At 42.8% G+C, this 20882-nt stretch overlaps 1 protein-coding gene across 2 annotated transcripts in view; it reads left to right on the top strand.

Moving 5' to 3' along the window:
- The window catches only part of LOC126401898 (cGMP-dependent 3',5'-cyclic phosphodiesterase), a 225118-nt gene that overhangs the window by 55889 nt on the left and 148347 nt on the right, over window positions 1-20882 (top strand). The window contains exons 1-2 of one of the 2 annotated variants that reach the window (XM_050063464.1): window positions 14844-14992; window positions 15261-15351. In XM_050063464.1, the coding sequence (XP_049919421.1) occupies window positions 14958-14992; window positions 15261-15351 (126 nt within the window). In that variant the 5' untranslated portion in view covers window positions 14844-14957. Of the gene's footprint in view, window positions 1-14843; window positions 14993-15260; window positions 15352-20882 lie in introns of those variants that run through there. The other variant, XM_050063456.1, reaches the window with a different exon arrangement.

The following is a 20882-nucleotide window of genomic DNA, read 5'->3' as shown; positions in this document are numbered from 1 at the left end:
AAGCTCATGGGAAAGACTGAATAAGGTGGGATTGAACTGTAATGTGGTCTAAGCTCAAAAAATGAGACACTGGTGGGGCGACCTTTAGCTCACCTGGTCAGATGTGGTTGGATGTGATTAAAAGGCAAAAAGTTAAAGCTCCAGTAGGCAATATTGTTTTGGTATAATTGAGTAAAAATTCTATAATATCCTCTAAGCATAATGTAAATCAAGTGGTCTGAGACAAACAATAGGTTTCTGCACCTCACCATGGCTCTGTGTTCAGCCCCTAAAGAATCAGTATCGTGCCGATGTGCATCAACCTATCAAAGGTCAGCTCAGACCACTGCTTTCCTATTGGCTGATCTACTGCATATGCGTGTTCCCGTGCCGCCGGCAGAAGGGGAGAGCAAGTGGCAATGGCGAACAGTGCACCAGGTAAAATAGCTATTCCAGCATTGGCTACAACTGCCTACACGGCTAAACAACCAGAAAAAAAAGGAAGACAGAACAGAGGTGGGGCCGGGCCCAGCCAGAGGGCGCGAGGGTCGACCGTGGGAGCAGAGCCGAGGGCTCTCCGTGGAGAGGGAGAGCCGAGCCTCGGGGGTATGTGTGGGGCGGGCTGCTGCGCGGTGAGGGAGAGCCGAGGCTCGGGAGTATGTGCGGGTCCGCGAGGGAGGGATGGGGTGGGCTGCTGCGTGGTGAGGGAGAGCTGAGCCTCGGGGGTATATGTGCGGGGCCGCGAGGGAGGGATGGGGCGGGCTGCTGCGCGGTGAGGGAGAGCGAGGCTCGGGAGTATGTGCGGGGCTGCGAGGGAGGGATGAGGAGGGCTGCTGCGCAGTGAGGGAGAGCCGAGGCTCCCAGAGAGGGAGAAATAGAACCAAGTAGGATAAAATATGCGCGGGCTCGTCTGGTAGGAGGGGCTCAGGGCGGAGACGAANAGAGCCGAGGCTCCCAGAGAAGGAGAAATAGAACCAAGTAGAGAGCCGAGGCTCCCAGAGAAGGAGAAATAGAACCAAGTAGGATAAAATACTCGCGTGCTCGTCTTGTAGGAGGGGCTCAGGGCAGAGACGAACGAAACCTAACTCAGATGAGACTCAAAAATCAATCGTTTTCAGGTTTTCTACCTACTGCAGCTTTAAGAAAAATCTCTAACAAAAAAAGTAAGACATTGGTAACTGAGAAGGTTGACCCAACCCAGACTGGCCAATCATAACGTAGCATCGGGCCAGCTCAGAACAGGGTCCAACAACAACACAGCTGTGCTCCATTGACTCTAATGCAGTCGTTTCAGATTTCCTTCATTTTGAGGCTGGTTTTGTGGATTTGGAGCTAAATGTTGTGCCTGGGGCACGTTGTGTATTAATGATACTCGTTACCTGGAGAGGCTGGAAAAAGATATACGTTTCTTCCCTGTTCCAAAACCCAAATCAAACCCTGAAAAGTGTAGGGTTAGCTAGCTAGCTACTGAAGATATAGCCTACTGAATGTATACAGATGCTGCTTTTGTTTTTAATGATTATAACAGTGAAAAAAAGACCAACCCTGCTGTACAGGAACCAGTGAAGGGAAGCAGGGAAACTTTGCTGAAATTCAACTAGCTGTGTGTCACCGCAGTGTGTGCAGATGAACGTTGTTTGACTTCCCCCAGAGATCCCTGGTCGTCTGACAGCAGAGGTCCAGGTGCTGGCAGCAGCATGGGGCAAAGTTTCCCTTTATATTCATTGTCTTCTGTGGCGATCAGCGGTGATGTGGTGGTTCACTTTTACACTGTGATCTGTAGCCTATAGTTCGGCTTTAGCGTCTAACTATCTTTCTCTCAGGTCTTTTGAACCTGTTGTTGCTGCTGAGTCAGTTTGACATCCTGGATATATCCTTCAAACACTCTGTCTGCTTCTCTCTGTAATCACTGTTTCATTTTTCCAAACATATGATGATATTTCTTCAGGGGGTGCAGTTAGCTACAGTGTGGGCTCCATGCTTACTCCGACAGCTTGTCGGACCATCACAAAGGGGCGGGGCTTAGCGAAAGGTCAATTTACGTTGGTTTCGCAGGACCTAAAGATGAACTAAACCTTCAAACCACTTTTCCCAGCTAAAAACCAATGTGCACATGTTTTTATTAGTATGGCTGATGGGTTCAGGTCCAAATTTTGACATTTTAGGGCAAAGTATTTGAATTCTACACACTGTGTTATAAATATGCAAAGTGACTGCCCTCTACTGGCTGAAACCTGGCCATTGCAATTGAAATTTGCAATTTGCTGAACTGGTGGCAGCTTTTGTCTACCAACCGACTCCCCTCTGCTCCTCTGGGACACAAAGAGGTGACTGGGCATGTCTTAGCCACACCTCACAATCCATATTGATATTTTTGAAATGTTCCAGGGGCATTTTTTGAATTGCCAGGGATTAAGCGCTTCAGTCAAAAACATGTATATTCCCACTTATCTGTAGTGCTTTTAATCAGTCTTGTTTTGGTGTGAATTTCCAAGTGTTGGAGATATCGGCATAGAGATGTCTGCCTTCTCTTAAATATAATGGAACTACATGGCACTCAGGTTGTGGTGCACAAATCACCAAGAGAAAAATTACATTTTCTTTCTACTGAACAACGCCCATTAACGGTATTATGGCGCAGAAGGAAGCGTACATCTCCTGCTAGCTCAGGCAGGACAACATAGGAAAGTTTTTCCCACTGCTGTAAGTTTAAACCAGTGCAGAGTTGTTGTTGTTGTTGCTGTAAATCCACTCCAAGCCTCCCTGCATTAGCAGTGAGTGACACTGACCCTCACATGGATCAAAGGATCAGTTATGATGTCCTTGAAACAATTATAGTTTCAGAGTCAGCCCAGTCCAGGGTCACTCAAGTCATGAAAGGATGATCAAAGAACAGAGCCAACAGAGCATGTGTCCGTTTTGCTGCTGGAAGCCCAGAAAAACAGGCTCGTCCTCCTCCTGCCAGGTTTTGTGTCCAAAAACAGATAATCTCTCCCCAAGCTCCCCGTTAGTTTTTTCATCATTACTCCACATACTCAACAAATTGACAAGCTAGTAACATCACAGATTCACTCCACATTTTGTATGCTGAACCTTCCCTTTAAGGGTTTAAGCTTTAATTTTTTTTGTTTGTTTGTTTTTCCCCACTTAGCTCAGTCAGAACTTTAAATGTACCTCGGAGAAATAAAAGATGGATTTCAGATAGGCTAAGTGCTGGATGGCCTCCAATTTCATCAGCCGTGAACCATCAATCAGGTTCAGCTTAGATGCAAATTCAGAAATTATACAACTAAGTAGCTGTTTCTATCCATCTGCTAGATGATGTACATGTAAAGCACACAAATGCAGATGTCCTACACACACCCATACACACACACACACACATACACACTAAGGCTGTGTATTGGCAACAATCCAACAATACTATGCATAACACGATAAGGGATTATAATTCAACATATTGATATACCAATGCTCACTCATACCTAATGACAGCATAGGTAGATTTCCACTTCCAAAAGGACTCATGTTACTGTTCTAACAGCTGCAGTTTTTAACCTGTTTGTAACATCATGAAGAAGTCGCAGTTCTGCTCCAACAAACATCATGGTTTGGCAAGTACTTCTGTCACTAACACACCTCACATACGTCACATCACACATGTTACGCTGGACATACTAGCATACTAGGGTATGTTGTTATTAAAAGAGGTCAACATTGACTTTGGGACCCAAACACAGATCTCCCAGGTGAAAGTCCTTTGTTTGTTTAAACCATAAACCAGCCTCCCACCCAACCTATAGGGGCGTCACCAACATTACGCTGATTCTGTTTGTTTTTATGCTGCGTCACGTCACGACATCTGGTGGCACGGTGATGCAGTAGTTAGCATTGTCACCTTACCCCCAATTTCCACATACTCAATTTCCGTAGCAGATACGCTCCCATTCTAGTGAATAGCTTCATTTCCACAGCGAGTGCCGCGCAGCGTTCCTGGAGCATCCCAGAAGTGCCACGGCGCTCCGCTTCGTTGGAGATACGCCCCAGGTCTATTTTTCAGCGACTGCGCATCCATTGCACGTCAAGCCACGAAGCTCAGATCGCACCAAACAGGAACACACACAGCGTCCGGTAAATTTCAAAATACAACACAATGCGCGGACTACGGATTGTAAACTCTCAATTTTTTTAACAATCACGTCACATCCTGTCGCACAAGTTGTCAGTCAGTGCGAGGGTCCAAGGAAAGGTGGACGAGGAGTAACTCATTGTTGAAGTGGAAAACCATAGTATTTTGTATGACACCATACATCCTTTCTACAAGGATACAAACCGAAAGGAGAAGACCTGGTGTGAAATTGCAGCAGTTTTAGGAGTGAATGGTGGTTTTTATCGCATGATTTCGCAGTTTCCACGTGTGAGCTTGCAGCTCCGCTACACAACACTGTGCTCCAGAAACGCATCCAGTAGACGAGGGTACGCGCCGTCGGTCTCTCCAGATCTAGGTACTGCGTAGCGCGGCGCAGACGGAGTATGTGGAAATTGGGGGTTACAGCAAGAGGGTTCGGGGGGTTCAAACCCTGGGGTGGGGGGCCCCTCTGTGCAGAGTCTGCATGTTCTCGCCATGTCAGTGTGGGTTTTCTCCGGGTACTCCAGCTTCCTCCCACAGTCCAAAGACATGCAGGTTAATGGGTGACTCTAAACTAGCCGTAGGTGTGAATGCGAGCGTGAATGTCTCTATGTGTCAGCCCTGTGATAGTCTAGCGATCTGTCCAGGGTGTACCCCGCCTTCGCCCAATGTCAGCTGGGATAGGCTCCAGCCCCCTGGGCGACCTCTAACAAGATATGTGGTTACCGAAAATGAAATGAATGAACATCACTTCCTCTTCTGCTCCTGTAATAATTACTAACCGTAGTAGAGGGCGCCACCGTACAATGAACATAAGTATGGGTTGTAATAAGCTGCTTGCACAGCCGACTTATGTGCTTATTTTTTCGGTTAGAGTGGGCTGTGCACTACTGTGAACAAGGTCATGTATTATTGTTATATTTTAAATTTAAATTTCAGGAAATCCGGGGCGTCGGTAGTGTAGTGGATATTGCCGGAGCCCCATGTATAGAGGCGACGCCTCGCTGCAGGGGTCGTAGGTTCGACTCCAGCTTGCAACCCTTTGCTGCATGTCATCCCCCACTCTCTCTCTCTCACCCCATTTCACTCTGTCCTGTTCATTAAAGGCAAAAAGCCCCAAAAAAATAAAATAAATAAAATTTCAGGAAATCTGTCAATGCTAGCACTGCACCCTTTGTTATTCTGCCTGTTTCATAGGCCTGAATTCTTTGTGTTTACATGTCAGCACTAGGGATATGTTGTAACATTGGAATGGAAGAGTCAAAGGCTGCAGATAGATTAATACACTGAAAGATCTAGCGTTCGGGGGTTTAAATCCAACACAAAATTAACCACTATTTTACTGTTTGCATGTACGCTGTTCATTAAAAATCAATTTGGTGTTTTTGGGAACATACACACAGTAACAACCATGAACAGACATATGGTAGCAGGGTGGTAGTATTGTGTTGCTCAGCAGGTGGGATTTATAAACAGCAGTGGACTGTATAGAGATTTCTATAGAGCAGTAGGGTCTCCTCTCCTCTTCATTTTTCTCATCCTCTCGTTCGCCTCTACTCACTTCTCAGTGCTGCTGAGATGGACTATAGTTAGGAGACAGTACGTGTTGGTATGGAAACTGGCTTATAAACTGTTCAGGTTGCCAACGTCCTAACTCACATAGCAACCACACAAGCAGCCTCTCAAAATGTTGACGTGAAGCAGCTTTGTGATTTCTGATGAATAGAAGCCAGACCGGTTTATTATTTTGCGGGACATTCTGCCTGTGGTGACACAATGGACAGAAGCTGTAGCAGAGGAGTACAAGAGGCCACGGCTTTTTATATAAAGAGCTGGGTTTTTTGATTTGAATGAAGCGACGCCCACACGCCTACCTTGAAATTTACTGCTGTGTGAATGAAGCACATTCTGCAGTGCTTGAAAAGTTATGAGTCATCTTAAGACCTTTGCTTACAAAACACTTATGCTTTTCAGCTCATTTGATCAACTGATGAATTTTGAAACACAAAATGAATACCTGCCACTTAAAAAAAGCCTTCAAATAGGTCTTTCAGTTGGAGCACATTTACAGCAGTGGGAATGCTGCAGTGTCCTTCACACAATAAAGACTCAAAAAGTATGTTTTTGCGCATGAAGACAAATGTTCAAAGCAATAAATTTTGTTCATTTAACCTGTGATGTGGTTCAGACATGCTGTAAATATGGTTTGAAGTCAAGGTGAAATACGTGATGTTTGGGTTGTTAAGAGGGCTTTTATCTTGCCTGATTCAGTATTTTTCCACATCCTGTTGGCTGTGTTATTGATGCTTGTTGCATCCACATTCATTGTTTCAGAGTGCTGTGCCTCACAGAGCCGAGTCAGTTTAACAAATGCATTGCACTGTTGAAATAGGTTATCAATACAAACAGTGCTGCTCACTGTTAAGTGTATGATTGCGTATGTCTGCGTGACTTTCCAAAGCAGGGTGTGTCATTGTCGCTTTCCTGCTGTTGTTTTACTGCTCGTGTTGTTTAAGGAAATTAAGTATGACCAACAATAAGGTTAAGTAATACTCACACACACTCAGACGCACTCTTTTCTCTAAACTCTTAGTCATACACCATGTGGTGAACACTCTCGTTCGAGGCACTTCACAGTTCTGTGAGTGCATAGATTTTCAGCTTTGACGGCCCCAGCGGGAATCACACCAGTCACCTTGGGTTTTCTCTGTTTCACGCCTACCTATAGACTCACAATACATACTTATGGACTGTAATGAATGTGAATGCACTCTATGTTCAGTATGAAGTGTGAACAATAGTGTCAGCACAGGATTGATGGATAGACACACAACTAATAGCTGGGCTCCAATTTAAGATGATTTTTCTTTTTCTTTTTTTTTTCAATTTATTTTTTACTCTCTTTATTGTCCCAAAAAATGACAAAGTATTTGCACAATTTACCAAAGACAATTATTTACTTTTTATTTACTATAATATAAAACTGAGAAAAGTATTGGAGTAGCTGGAACTAGTGAATCTTTGACATTTCTTCTCAATAAATGATTAAAATGACAATCAGTTACCTTCATAGTTGATGATAAACGTTCAGCCAGTTGACCAATTGATTCATCAACTAATCATTTCAGTGCAATATGCAAAGGTAGCTAAGGTGGAACTACCAACTAGGGATGTGCATGATTAGGCGACCAGTCGATTAAATGTTGCTACCTCCAGAAATACTAGTCGGTTAAACTTATAAGGATTCCCAGAGGAAACCGAAAGAAGCATGCAAGACTAACCAGCTGCTCTGATCAGTGGCTCTCCCTTTCTCTATCTCTCTTTCTCACAAACACACACACACAAAACACACATCTGCTATCTGACTCGTGTGCGTGTGACCAGTACCGACATTGAAAGTATGTCTGAGCCTTCACACACTTACCCTGACGAGATGTCTTCTCGCTAGGCTTAACGAGAGAGGTGCTTTGGCTTGTTGGCCACAGGGAAGATCCTAAGAAGCCTGGANTTTCTCACAAACACAGCTCTCCCTTTCTCTATCTCTCTTTCTCACAAACACACACACACAAAACACACATCTGCTATCCGACTCGTGTGCGTGTGACCAGTACCGACGTTGAAAGTTTGTCTGAGCCTTCACACACTTACCCTGACGAGATGTCTTCTCGCTAGGCTTAACGAGAGAGGTGCTTTGGCTTGTTGGCCACAGGGAAGATCCTAAGAAGCCTGGACGTACAGTGTGTGTGTGTATGTGTGTTTGTGTTAATTTGTGTGCACACTCATGCTAAAGAGTCACTGTGTGTGTTTTTTTGAATAGAGATGACTTGGGATGTTAAACACACAGTAAAGAAATGCGAGTTGTCATGTTTTGTGGGATAATGTGCACTGTTCATAATGCACGGTGCAAGGTGCCACACATTTTAGCGACATTTAAAATATGATTTGGTTATTGAAAATGTGATTAAGGATTTCAAATGCTCTTATAAAACATGGAATTGTGCTCAACTCTGTTTTCTTCCTTTTAGAATCGTCAACTAGTCTACGTTTAAACCTCCATTTAAATGTCAGGGAAATTAGTCATTAGGAAGATCCTTGCTATTATACTGGTTCAGATTAATGTGCAGTTTTAGTTGGATGAATTAGGATCCACTGCAGAGCCAAATTTCCAGTGAAGCATCTTCTACTCATCTCTGATCCACCCTAACAATCCACACCTTATGCTCCCACTGCAAACACAACCATTTACTGCCTCTCTCTTATCATTTCCTGCTCCTGGCACAACAGACGCATTTCCCCAAATGCACATTTCTCATCAAGCTGAGCATCTCAAGATGAGGAACTGCTATTGTTCCACAGACGAGGATGTCAGTGCGTTTGCAGATGCCTTTCAAGCTCGGATGGAGTGAAAGAGACTCTCGAAAACGTATTGTGCCATGGAGGATTGCGTTTAGAGGATGCTGTTTAGCGTGATTTTTGCAGAGGAAAATAGATAATGTTATTTAATTTTGTCTGTAGAGTGGCAGTAACCTGTCACCAGAAAGGCTAATAATCAGGCATTAATCAGTGAGTGTGATCGCATGAGTACAACGAACAAATAAGTGCTTTACCTGCATTAAAACCTTAAAAGTTAGAATTTTATACAATATATTGAAATAAGAAGTATAATTTAAGTAAACGAACAAATGATTTATTTCTTTGCAGCGTTTTTAATTTGAATGTTTTTATTATCTCTCTTTGTCACCGGTGCAGTCAGATCAGCGGGGAGAAAACTGGATGTGTGGGGGATGAGAGAGCTTCCTTTCAATTGACACCAAAGTGTGTGTGTGTGTGTGTGTGTGTGTGCGTGTGCATGCTTGTGTGTGTCTGTGTGCATGAGGATGCCGTTAATATAGCTCCACCATTATGTAGATTAGCCCTATTCCCCTGAGTGCACCTTCACCATTTAGACCTTTCAATCACTCCACTGCTTTATGGGAGTCAGGACACACACACACACACACACACACACACACACACACACACTAGATTTACGTACATATGCACTTTCAATCACAGTCTTTTATGGGCATCAAATACACACACTAAACTGCATCATTTCCAACAACACATACATTTTGACATGCATATTGTCCGTAAACACACACGACAGACCAAGGTTACAGGCTGTATCCTCATCAGATTCCACATCCTTGGCTCGCTAATTATGTTCCTCTGCAGCGTAGTTATTCATGCTGTCTCACAGTGTGTGTATTCATGTGTGCGTGTGTGTGAGTGTGAAAGAGCAGCTGACTGAGTAAGTGATCACACGGTGGGTTTGTGTGTTGATTGCATTTGAGCAGCAACAACAGTCCCTGTTTTAATCACAAACTCAGGATCAATACTCCAGTCAGCTGCATTACGCAGCAGTGATGTTCTGAAGAGTGTGTGTGTGTGTGTGTGTGTGTGTGTGTAAAGGGTAATCTAGATCACAGAGTCCACAACAGATGAAGAGAGACAGTCTTTCAGGAGAATTCGCTTTGAACTAACCTATTTTCTAGCTGCTTCTGTGTCTTCCTGAGTACATGTGAGGGCCTGCCCTCCTACCTGTGATTGTGTCTGTGTGAGTGTGTGTGTGTGTGTGTGTTCATGTGGGCTCCACAGAATTGATAATATGAGACTGTGTGCAGTGCTGATTGTCTTTCTGTCTATCTTGCTGCTATTACCCAACACTGGTCAATACAGTCTGAGCTCCTACTGTACTAGAATAACCTTTCACCATGTTTACAAAACAGGCAGCCTCGGGGTGTGCTGGCACATTACAGCATTTAAAGGGGAACACCTAAATTAATAACTCCAGTATGTTATTTCCATGGCTTAGGAAAGTTCAGTTAATATTTATGAACATGAGCCACTCTTTCTCAAAGCCAGACACCAGAGAAGTACGGCTCTGTCTACACATATACAAATATTTTTGAAAACAGATATTTTCCTCTGTGTGTTGGCCTGTTGTCTGCACACAAAAGGAGTTTTAGGTAATTTTTAAATTGCCTTTAAAGGTAGATTGTTAAAAACTCCAGTTACTTTGTATCCATGTGGATTTGTAAAATGGAGCATTTGGGAAACAATGGCGTCATCTCCATGATTTGCACATGCCCGCATTTGTGTAATGAGCATGAGCCTGAAACGGCGGACTTGTTTAAATTTAGTCAGCACTGCTTGGTGTAATGACTTGCCTACTTTACACTGAAACTTAATATTGCTGCACCAAATCACCACTTCATGGATGAATGAAGGTGTTTGTTGTACCTCAGCATCTGCTGCTAAAGTCTGCCAGAATCAACGGATCAAGCCTGGTCAAACCAGCAGAGGATTTCACAACTTTGAGAGTAGGATTGTTAGCAATTAGGAGAGGAAGGTAAACTTTGGCATATCTAGAGCATCACGTGTATTTGAGTGAGCTTTATCCTCATATCAAACGGGAATTTACAATGATTAGATCTCCACTGGATGTTTTGAAAAAAATAACGTTAGCCTGTATACACTTTACTACCTTTGCGACAAGGGGAGGTTGGTGACAGCTTTGGAGTCATTTTTGCATTGTAGTGTGTACAGATATATTTTGTAAAATGAGGCCGTGTGGACAGATATGTTTTTCAAATGGACGAGGATCATTTTGAAAAAATATCTATATAACTGGTGGCACGGTGGTGCAGTGGTTAGCATTGTCGCCTCACTGCAAGGGTCCGAACCTGGGGTAGGGTTTGCATGTTCTCCCCGTGTCAGCGTTGTTTTTTTCTGGGTACTTCAGCCTCCTCCCACAGTCCAAAGACATGCAGGTTAATTGCCATAGACATGAATGGTTGTCTGTCTCTATGTGTCAGCCCTGTGATAGTCTGGCAAACTGTTCAGGGTGTACCCTGCCTCTTGCCCAATGTCAGCTGGGATAGGCTCCAGCCCCTCCACGACCCCCGATAGGATAAGTGGTAATGGAAAACAAATAAATGAATGAATTTGTATATGTGTAGCCAGGGCCTAACTCTCAATCTTGTGATGTCATAGTATATAAAGTCTGGAGCTGCTCCATTGACAAATGGAATGACTGAATACTCGGAACGTTCCCCAGGGCGCTCTCAGTGTCATCTGTAACATCTTTCCCAATTCATTGTTTGTGGAGCAGCTCCAGACCTTATACTTTATGGCATCATAAATTTGAATTTTAGTATTCTAGTTTTAGGATTTGGGAGAGTGTTGTTCATGTGTACTAATACCTGTGCACTGTCTTAGACCATATGGATAACATGTATGAATTTTGAAAATAGGCGTAGTTCCCCTTTAACAGCAGAGCACACTCGCCTCAACACGACTCCACAAAGCAAGGATCAACCTTTTTAGATATTACATTGAAACTTCTCCATCTAAAGAACGCCTCTCAACCTGAGGCTGGATACGTTCACTATATAAAAAACCGTCACATCACTTTACTGCAAAAAGAGCTTTTAAATATCGAACAGAATATTTATGAACAATTCAAAAAGACTGAAAATGAAACACTTCCTGTTACACTGATAATTATTCTTTAAATTATCTTTAAATAAGGCACACTGTGATTCTAAAATACTTTCAGTGGATACAGATCAGACACAGAAACACACTGTACAGCAGATAACACTTCATCCTGTTTTATCAATATATAAACATGTAGTTAAAGGTTGAGGTGAAGAAATCAACCTCTCTTCACCTCAACCTCCTCAAACATTGATGTTGTTTTGGATTCAGTATTTCATTAAATAAAAGCATGTTACAGCTTCAGTTAATCATTGGCTCAAGCATACGGTATGTGAGATTATAGTTCAAAAATGCTCAATAACGACACTGATCAAATCTGATTTTGTTCGAGTGGTTAAAGCCTTCAAATATTCATCATTTATTTCAGGCAATTTCAGCCTCCAGTAAACACGTCACAACAGTACTTAGTTTTGATTGTTTTCCCAAACAATTAACAGTATCTTCTCCCAGTCAGGCCAATTTCCAGCATTTGAACCGAAGCGGCTTACTTCACATGATTTAGAGAAGCTGCTTTTGTCAGCTGGTTTTAATCCAGCGCTGTGACTGCTTGCCTGTGATAGCTTCACATGTATTCAGTCAAAACCCGTTTAAGTGATCTACATTCAAAAAATGCCGTTCAAACAACGACAAATATCATGCTCAACAGTATTCTTACCTCGAGACAAAATGCATTTTAAAAGATCCTCAAAATTAATACCAGTCAGAAACCCACATCATAAAAGTCACCAGCAGTGTTGACTTGATCCAGCTGCTCAACAAATACATTTTGCATGTGATATGACATGACATTGTGCGTGAGTGTGCATAGAGCTGCTGGCATGCTTGTTTTTAGAATATGGCTCTGGGGTTTGTTGTCAGATTGATGCACTACATTAGACAGCCCTATTCAACCTGCTGTACAGCTTCATGCTAAATGTCCCGTCACTACCAATGTCACCTCGGAGCTGTCAGCGGCACATGGGACGCCTCCTGCAGCAGATTGGGGCTGTTGTGATGAATCTGTGGGGTGATTGAATGTATAGAGGTGTGATGGTGGAGGAGATAAATCTTTGACATGTTTGATGCATTTTAAAAATACTGTACATGTGACTGTTATTTCTGTCAGGCTGGATGAAGGGCGACATTAGGGTTGATTCAGTCTTTCATTTTCTGGATATATTTTTTTAGAAATGATTATTTATAGTGTGATGTTTTAGACCAAACACTGCAGAGTGATATTATCTGTTACTTTGAAGAACTCTGTGGTAGAGGTCTTCACGGGTTTACCCAGACCCCAGGAACCAACCCAAGATCTGTACGTGTTCAGGGCCACGTTTTATTGTCGCCATTTGGTTAGGGTCAGGTTCAATTCTATTACTGCGGTTCCCAGGCCTGTTCAATGGGATGATTAGGCTGACTAGGATCAGATTGCGAGAGCAAAAGTGAGGTGAAAAAACGCAGAGGAGCAGCTCTAGCAAGTTGAAGGCGAAGTGGAGGAAAGGTGGATGAGGAGCTGAGAACATTAAGGCATATCGGCGCAATAGCATCACAACAACAGCAAAATAAATGACATTGAAAATTGAAAACAGTAAAATAAATAAATATAGACATCTGAAACATTATTAAATATCATACACAGTAACTGGGCTAAGAACAGCTTTTTGTATCTGACATGATGAACGTTTTTAGCAGTAGAGCAACATTTTTAGTAGCAATTTTAACTAGCTTTTGGGTTTGTAGAGTCCAAGTCCGAGTGAGTCTCACCTCACAATGTTACGTAAAGGTCTGTTTATTAGCTGTTCTTGTGCTCTCGATCATACAGTACCATCGTATATGACTCAAATGTTTTGAGCAAATATGGAAGAACAGATCTTAAAGTGCTCAGGAAAAGAAATTCCCAACCAGTGGGTAAACTCAGCTCATAATGGACCTTATGGTGAGATATTTTATCAACAAGTAAATCAGCCCAGTCGCCAGAAGAAAATGTTGACATTGTATGTTTCTGCAAATTACATATGTTGCATGTGCATGTTTCTTATGTATCAAATCAATGTTTCTAAAGGGAATTAATATATAGGCTGACTTTGTAATTGAGAGGTGGACGTGATGGTGGATGGCGTGTCACTTAGGCGAAACGAATGGGGACCACTGCTGACTACTGTTGAGACCAGCAAACAAGAAAATGGGTTGCGTTTTAGTGAGTCATTGATGCATTTCCATTGGATTTTTAGGCTCCAAATGTGGGTGTTGTGTAGTGAGCTTAATGGAAGGATTGTCCCATGAGACATCACTGCGTTTCCTGCCAGGACAGTAGCAGGAAAAGTGGTTCTTTTTTACTAGACATCACTGCTTTTCATCTTGGGATTGTGACTCAAAAACGGGGTATTTTGAGCCAAATCATGATCTTTTCCTAACCATAACCAAGTGGTTTTTGTGCCTAAACATAACGACAGGTTAACCATAGCGTTGTTGAAGCATTGTCTCAATGTATCAGCTTCATAATGATGTGCAAATGTGACATATCTGTGGTTTGCAGAAATGTGCAATGCCAACGTTTTTTCTGGCGATTGGGTTGACAAAAAGTTTTTCTGTTATTGCCTTCCAAAACAACTCGTTCATATGAGCACTTTCTGATCTGTGTTACCTCTGTCTTTTGGTGAAGGTCTCAAGATACTACGGTTGATTGATGGTAGGATGTGATGTTGCTGTGGATACCAAGTCAGATACATTGTGATCATCCGACCTTCTCTCTTAGCAGTTTTGCACAAGAATAAGGGACACGTTTTTCCCATTGTCATAATTTGCGTGTCCATAGAAGGTAGGCAATTTTAAATATTTGAATCAATAGTCAGTGATGTCTTTATAATTTCTGTAAATCCAAAAGCAATGAGCCTCATTATGAATATTCCTAATATTTGCATTCAGGTTTATAATTCCTCTGCATCCCATGTGGTCAAAGTGAGTCAACCCTTTAATGTACCTGTACTACAGTGTTTCTTTTTTGTGTGTGTGTGTGTGTGTGTGTGTGTGTATCCTGCCTGTGCACATTCTGACAGTAGGACAGTGAAACACGGGGCGGGCTGAGGGAGGCAGTAAGACCCAGAGGAGGAGCAGAGAGAAAGACAGACAGAGAGAGAGAGAGAGAGGTGGGAGGAGAGAGAGAGGAGGAGGGACTGTGTTCACTCTATGCGTTGCAGCTCGTGGTGTTAGCGCCCCAGTGTGTGTCTCAGCCTGCCGGCGCGAGTGTGTGCATCGGTGCGTCGCTGTGTGTGTGAATGTGTGTGTGACTCCAGCGCTCTATCTGCGTACGACAGGTGGAGATGACATGACTGCGCTCGAGAGGAAGAAAGGAAAGGACCTGTAAGGACTTCACACACTCACACACATGTAAACACACTGACCTTTTCCCCTAAATTCCCTCACACACACCTTTTAAATTCCTGCACTCTTCACGTCAGGGGACAGATAAGTTGAGTGTATGTGTGTGTGTGAAAGTACTCTTTTTCCAGCAGCTTATCACTCAGACTTGAACAGCTGACTCCATGTGTGCACAGCGGACAACTTAAACACACACACAGACACACACACACACACACAGGGTCCTGACAGTTGTTTTTGATGCCTGCAGACGCGGTCAGCAAGTGTTTCTGCGTCCTGAGGAGAGTTCAGCTCCAGCGCTGACTACCAGACAGTCCACCACGTTGTCCGAACAACTTCAGGTAGGATTTTCTCTTCTCTTCTCTTCTCTTCTCTTCTCTTCTCTTCTCTTCTCTTCTCTTCTCTCCACACAGTCTGAAAAACAGGATGCTATATGCTTCATGCCCTCTGCCCTCTTCTCTCTTCCTTCTTCCTTTTTAAAAATTATTGTCCAGCCTGAAACAACAACAGGTAGACTTTGATTCATTCCCATAAATTTACGGAACTGTCATGGTTTTTCCTTCATGCAATCGGTTTCAAAATCCCCTTTGAGGAGGACTTTTCTTTTACAAGCTTCCTATCTTGTTATATTAGTCCCTTGATCTCCCTTTTTTGTTTATCTCTTGCACACACACACACACACACACATTTCTGTCCTCCTCTATGCTTCTTGTTAGTCCCTCACGGTTCTTGTCTTTTGGGAATGAGTAACTTTTGTCCGGCGGAGGTAAGTTTTAGCTCCTGTTGCTGCAGCGTTCTGTGTTTCCCTATTGATTGAGTCAGTGAGAGACTTATTACTTGCCTGGAGCTTCTGTGTGTGTGTGTGTGTGTGTGTGTGTGTGTGTGTGTGTGTGTGTGCGCGCGCGTGTGTGTGTGTATGTGTGTGCGCGGCTGGTGTGTGTGTCAGATAAAAGACGGAAAGATAAAACATAAAACAGCAATAAACATGAAAGGGAGGAAATTAAAGTGACATTGTTGTTTGAATGGCGGATGAGTGCTTTTTGCACAACGGTCTCTGTTTGTGTGTGTGTGTGTGTGTGTGTGTGTGTTTTAGGCTGCTATGTTTCTCAGTTGAGTTGATGCAATTTTGTTCTTGCAGTCCCTGCAGCACTGAGCCTCATTTCGTTCCGTCGTTTTTTTTTTCTCTTCACCTCATTTTGGTCTGTCTCGCTCCTTCTTTTGTGTTGTGTGATTTGTGACAGGCAGATACCTACAGTTTAAAATTGCTGCTTTCTCGTATCCTCACGTGCCATCGAGCAGCGTTAGTTTGTGTGCGTGTCTGTGTACACAGTGTGAGCATGAGAGTGTGTGTGTGTGTGTGTGTGTGTGTGTGCATTTGTGTTTTATATTGCAAAGGGATTTAATGTTGTTGGCAGCAAAATGGCAACAAAAAAAAATCTTTGATTGGCTGCCAGTGTCGACATGTTCTGCTCAGATCCAATTACCTAGACTGATACACACTCACAGAGACGCAGGCACATGCGCACGCACATTGATGACACACAACCCCACATGCACAAATTCAGTCATTCATTCAAGAAAGAGATAAACAAACATGTAAACAATGTCCTCAAAGAAGACAAACATTATTATATGTCAGTGTGTTGCAGGGCTAAGATCAATCACATTCATGAACACAATTTTACTTATTTAACCTTTATGTATAATTGCTAGTGTGTGTGTGTTTGGGTGTGTATCTGTGGTTACAGTGCTAATGCACTACTGAGTCAGCCCTGCGCATACGCATTTCCGCAGTCAGTCAACTTTGCAGAAAGTCTTGTCCAACTACATTCCTCTGCCTGTGTATGTTTGTAAATAGTTTGTTGCTGTAGTGTCACTGATACTGTTAGACTGTCAGTGTGTGCAGCGCCACCTGCAGGAGCTGCTTGACAGAATCACACTTAAATGTGCATAACTTATTTTTTTATTTTTGATCACAGAGGTTTTACAGTTGTGTCGCTTGAGTTCCACGAAAAGATTTTTGGTGATGTCATGACTCTCATCCTCTGATTTGACGGATTATGACGAAGATAGCTGCGAACGCGAGCGTCTGGCTGTCCACAAATGCTAAGTTGTATCTCTGTGTGTGCTGTCATGAATCATATGTTTGCACAGTATGTAGGAGTGAAAGTGCTGCATGTATTCATGTGTATGTGTGTGTGTGTGTTCATGGGTTTGTGCATGTGAGCCAATGAGGCGGTAAAAGCAGCAGGTTAATCTCTCCTCAGTCTCCAGCAGAACAGATGTGAGGATTAATCCGCCAGGGCATCGGGGTTGGTGCTTACGTGCTCGTGTGTCTGTGTGAGAGAGAGACTCTCTAGTTCCACTAAAATTCAACAAAATACGTGTTTGCGTGTGTTTTCTTGTGTATATATTTTATAAGCTCTGCTGCTCTGGGTGTCTGCATGTCAGTGCAAATGTTTTCTTAGTTTCTTATTAACACATACTCGTTTCAATCCAAGCCTTCAATAATATGCTGTTGTGCTGTTTGTGTGAGGCTCAACAAGTGTGCACAAAAAAACAGAAGCAACACGTGGAGTCAGGTTTGATTGATCCCCCGCTTCAGTTCTTTGATAATTATCTGCATCACCCGTCCTTATCACCGCATCATTTAGCTGCTCAGCTGTCTCTTGTTCAGCAAAGATGGTGTGTTAAAAGCGATGAAAAATTCTCAGCAGAAGATTGATGTGGAAAAAGGCTATTTAAACTGAACAAACATAATTATTTCTGTCTGTGTTTGGGTGTGAGTGAGTGTGTTCAGGAACTCAATGCAGTAGCGCTGCGGACAGATTGACCTGAATGACATGAAAGTGTTTTCCGTTGAATGGAGTAGGTCCAGCACACTAAACTTTGTGCTCTATTTTATAATAATTTTCAATTTTGGGACAAAAACACATTCTTACTCCCAGCATCAAAAAATTCTGCTGCACGATGTCTTATACCACCGCTAAAGGGTGCCTTGGTTCAGCAGTATCTGATGCAGAGGGCCACTGATCAAGCATCAGTATTTGACGAGTTTGGAGTCAGACTAGTTGAGACAGAAGAGGGGGCTGTATGCTCTGACCTCATTGCTGGAGAAAAGGGGAAAACAAATAGCACATTGCAAAATACATCCTTTTTTTTGTTATGACAGTACCAACTTGCACAATAAACACATTGTGAATGACTGTGATATTACACTTTGACTATAGTAACAATGTAGTAAATTACATTCTGTCTTTAGGAGCTATTTTGACTGATATGCGCCATGGTGTTAACTCTCTGGCCAATCAGACAGAGCCCAGAGGTCAGAATCTGCATGCATGTGTCTGAGGTTCACGCCTCATTTCCACATAGCTCTGTCTCTGCATGAGAGTCAACTTTGTCTATGTTTTGCAGCAGATTTCAGACAGAACGTAAGCACTGTGCCAAAGGAAATTAGCATAAAAACAAATTAGCAAACAGATTGATGAATGTACTACAGCTCTATTTACACATTTATTCTAAGTGAGAAGTTCAACAGTATGTTTAGCTAGCTAACATTGGTAGCATCCTGTGTAACATATAGAGTGTTTCACTTGTTGATCTGCATACAGTCACAACACTTAAGGCAATCATTTTATGTCTTGCTCTCACAGCATTTTCCAACTCTTTATCTTGAGCTTGTATACACACTGTTCATTTTAACTTTTATCTTTTTGATGTAATCTGATATGGAGTGTGTGAGCAGCGGGGTCTGCCCATTGGTCCGACAGCCCATTGGTCCGACCATATTAAACTCATTGTTCCGAAGTCCCGTTGTTCCGAAATCATCATGATGCCCTGTGGTTAAGGTCTGGTTAGGTTTAGGCACAAAAACCACTTGGTTAGGGTCAGGAAAAGATCATGGTGTGGGTTAAAATGAAAAAGAAAGTGACAAACACATAAGCCGTGAGCCTGCTTTGCCTCAAGCCTTTCCCAGCTGACCCAGAGCCAGTCACGGCGCACCATCAAGAAATAGCCCGCCGGGAGCCGTTCAGCACCGCGGAAAGCTCCCCACACAACCCAGACCCCAGAGTTAATAACAGGAGGTTATGGTGTTTCATTCTCTCCTCTCTATGACACTTGTATCTCGACCAGTAGCCTACTTTTGTTGCGTTGCTGATCCTCTATGGTACACAAATACAGTATAGCCTAGTATAATCACATATCGGACTAATTAGAGGTTGGAACAATGCTACGGCTCCGTGAGCAGCTGGGTTCATAGTCTTGCTCAAGGGCAAGACAACAGGACACACAGCTGAGCTGCTGATGTGACTACTGACAGAGACATCCATCGTTCTTATATTTTAGTGCTATACCCAACTCAGAATTATGTCAGTCAAATCAGACTCGGCCATGAAATATGAATATTTGACAACTCGTTTTCTTTTTTCCATATTAAGTTTTAATGTTTGAAACGGGCTTAGTGGGATGTTCAGCGGCATTCATGTAATATAGTTAACAAGCTAACAGCGCTAACGACAGATTGGAAATGAGCAACATTTTTTGGCGACACTAGATATCAAACCTCCTCTGTGCCGCTGAATCACGTCAACAGCAGTCTGTACCAGCAAAATCTGGGAACCAAAACATCCCTAAATGTACACCGCACAGCACACTGACTAGAAAAAACAATGACGAATGCCCGACTTGAATCAATCTCAGTCAAATGAAGGGTCTCTGACTGATGATTCGAATCTCCTAAATTTAGTAAATTTAGTAATTAAGAGTAATTGTAAATAGATTCTTTTTGTTCCTGGTAAAGCTTACTTTAAAGCCAGCAAAAAGCAATAACAGGAAGAGATCAATCCTTCAAAATCTGCATCTACAACAGTGGATCCCACACTCTTAATTTTCAGTTAGACATGAGGAACGCAAAGATTCTCCCCATCTGACTTGGTCATTTCAGCCCTAAGTGAAACCTCTTTTTCTTCTTGTCGACTCTCCTTTCATCCTTAATGTGAGTACCAGCAGCCTGATATGCAGCAATAAGCAGCAAACACAAGCGCTGAAAATTCAGCACATTTAGTCAAACACACACAGCAGTGGAGCACTCAGCGCTTAAGATTGAAGAAATTATCTCCAATGGCACCACAGGACTAGTGACCTATGTAGGTAGAATACTGCTGTGCCATGTGTGAAGAGGTGGAGGAGGCACTAGAGAGAAAATGGATTGTAACTCATTTTACAGTGACAGATAACCATTGTATTGCATGACCCACAAAACCTTCCGAAGCAGAGGATCCAGACACTCAAGTAACAATATGTACTACAGCTTGTGCTTTTCATATAGATGACAGCACAGCACAGCGTGGCACATCCCGAGTATGCTCCAATTAACATTTCAGACATCCTTTAAACCAAACACATTTGAATCATATGTAAATCTATAAATACAGAGTGTCTAAATAGAAGGCAAAGATCAGCAGCTCTGGTGAGCGTACATAACAAAGGAGAGCGACAGGGGAAAGACAGGATATGATGCTTTGCATGACAGCAACACCATTTACATGCAACAAAATTATTCTGGAGTGCAAAGTGGACCATAGTATTGTGGCCACGTAGAGCTCCAAATACTGTCAGCTGTGCAGTTTCTATCCATCAGGTGTGCGCCTCTCCTCTCAGATTTATTGCATTGATCACCAGTGGTTTGAATTAAACTACTGGGAGCAGGATCCATAATGTTCTGCTATTCCCAACACAGGTCTCGAGTACAAATGTCGAGGGACCCAATGAGAACAGGTAAGGCGTGACATGCATGAGTAGGAGCTGCAGCAGCAGAGAATGTGCAGTGAGTTGTCAACTTAAATTGATGGCCCAGTTGGTAATAGCA

Source organism: Epinephelus moara, chromosome 2, assembly GCF_006386435.1.
Source record: "Epinephelus moara isolate mb chromosome 2, YSFRI_EMoa_1.0, whole genome shotgun sequence".
NCBI classification, from domain to species: Eukaryota; Metazoa; Chordata; class Actinopteri; order Perciformes; family Serranidae; genus Epinephelus; species Epinephelus moara.
The sequence above is the reverse complement of the archived record's forward strand: the minus strand, read 5'-3'. Positions and strand labels throughout refer to the sequence as shown.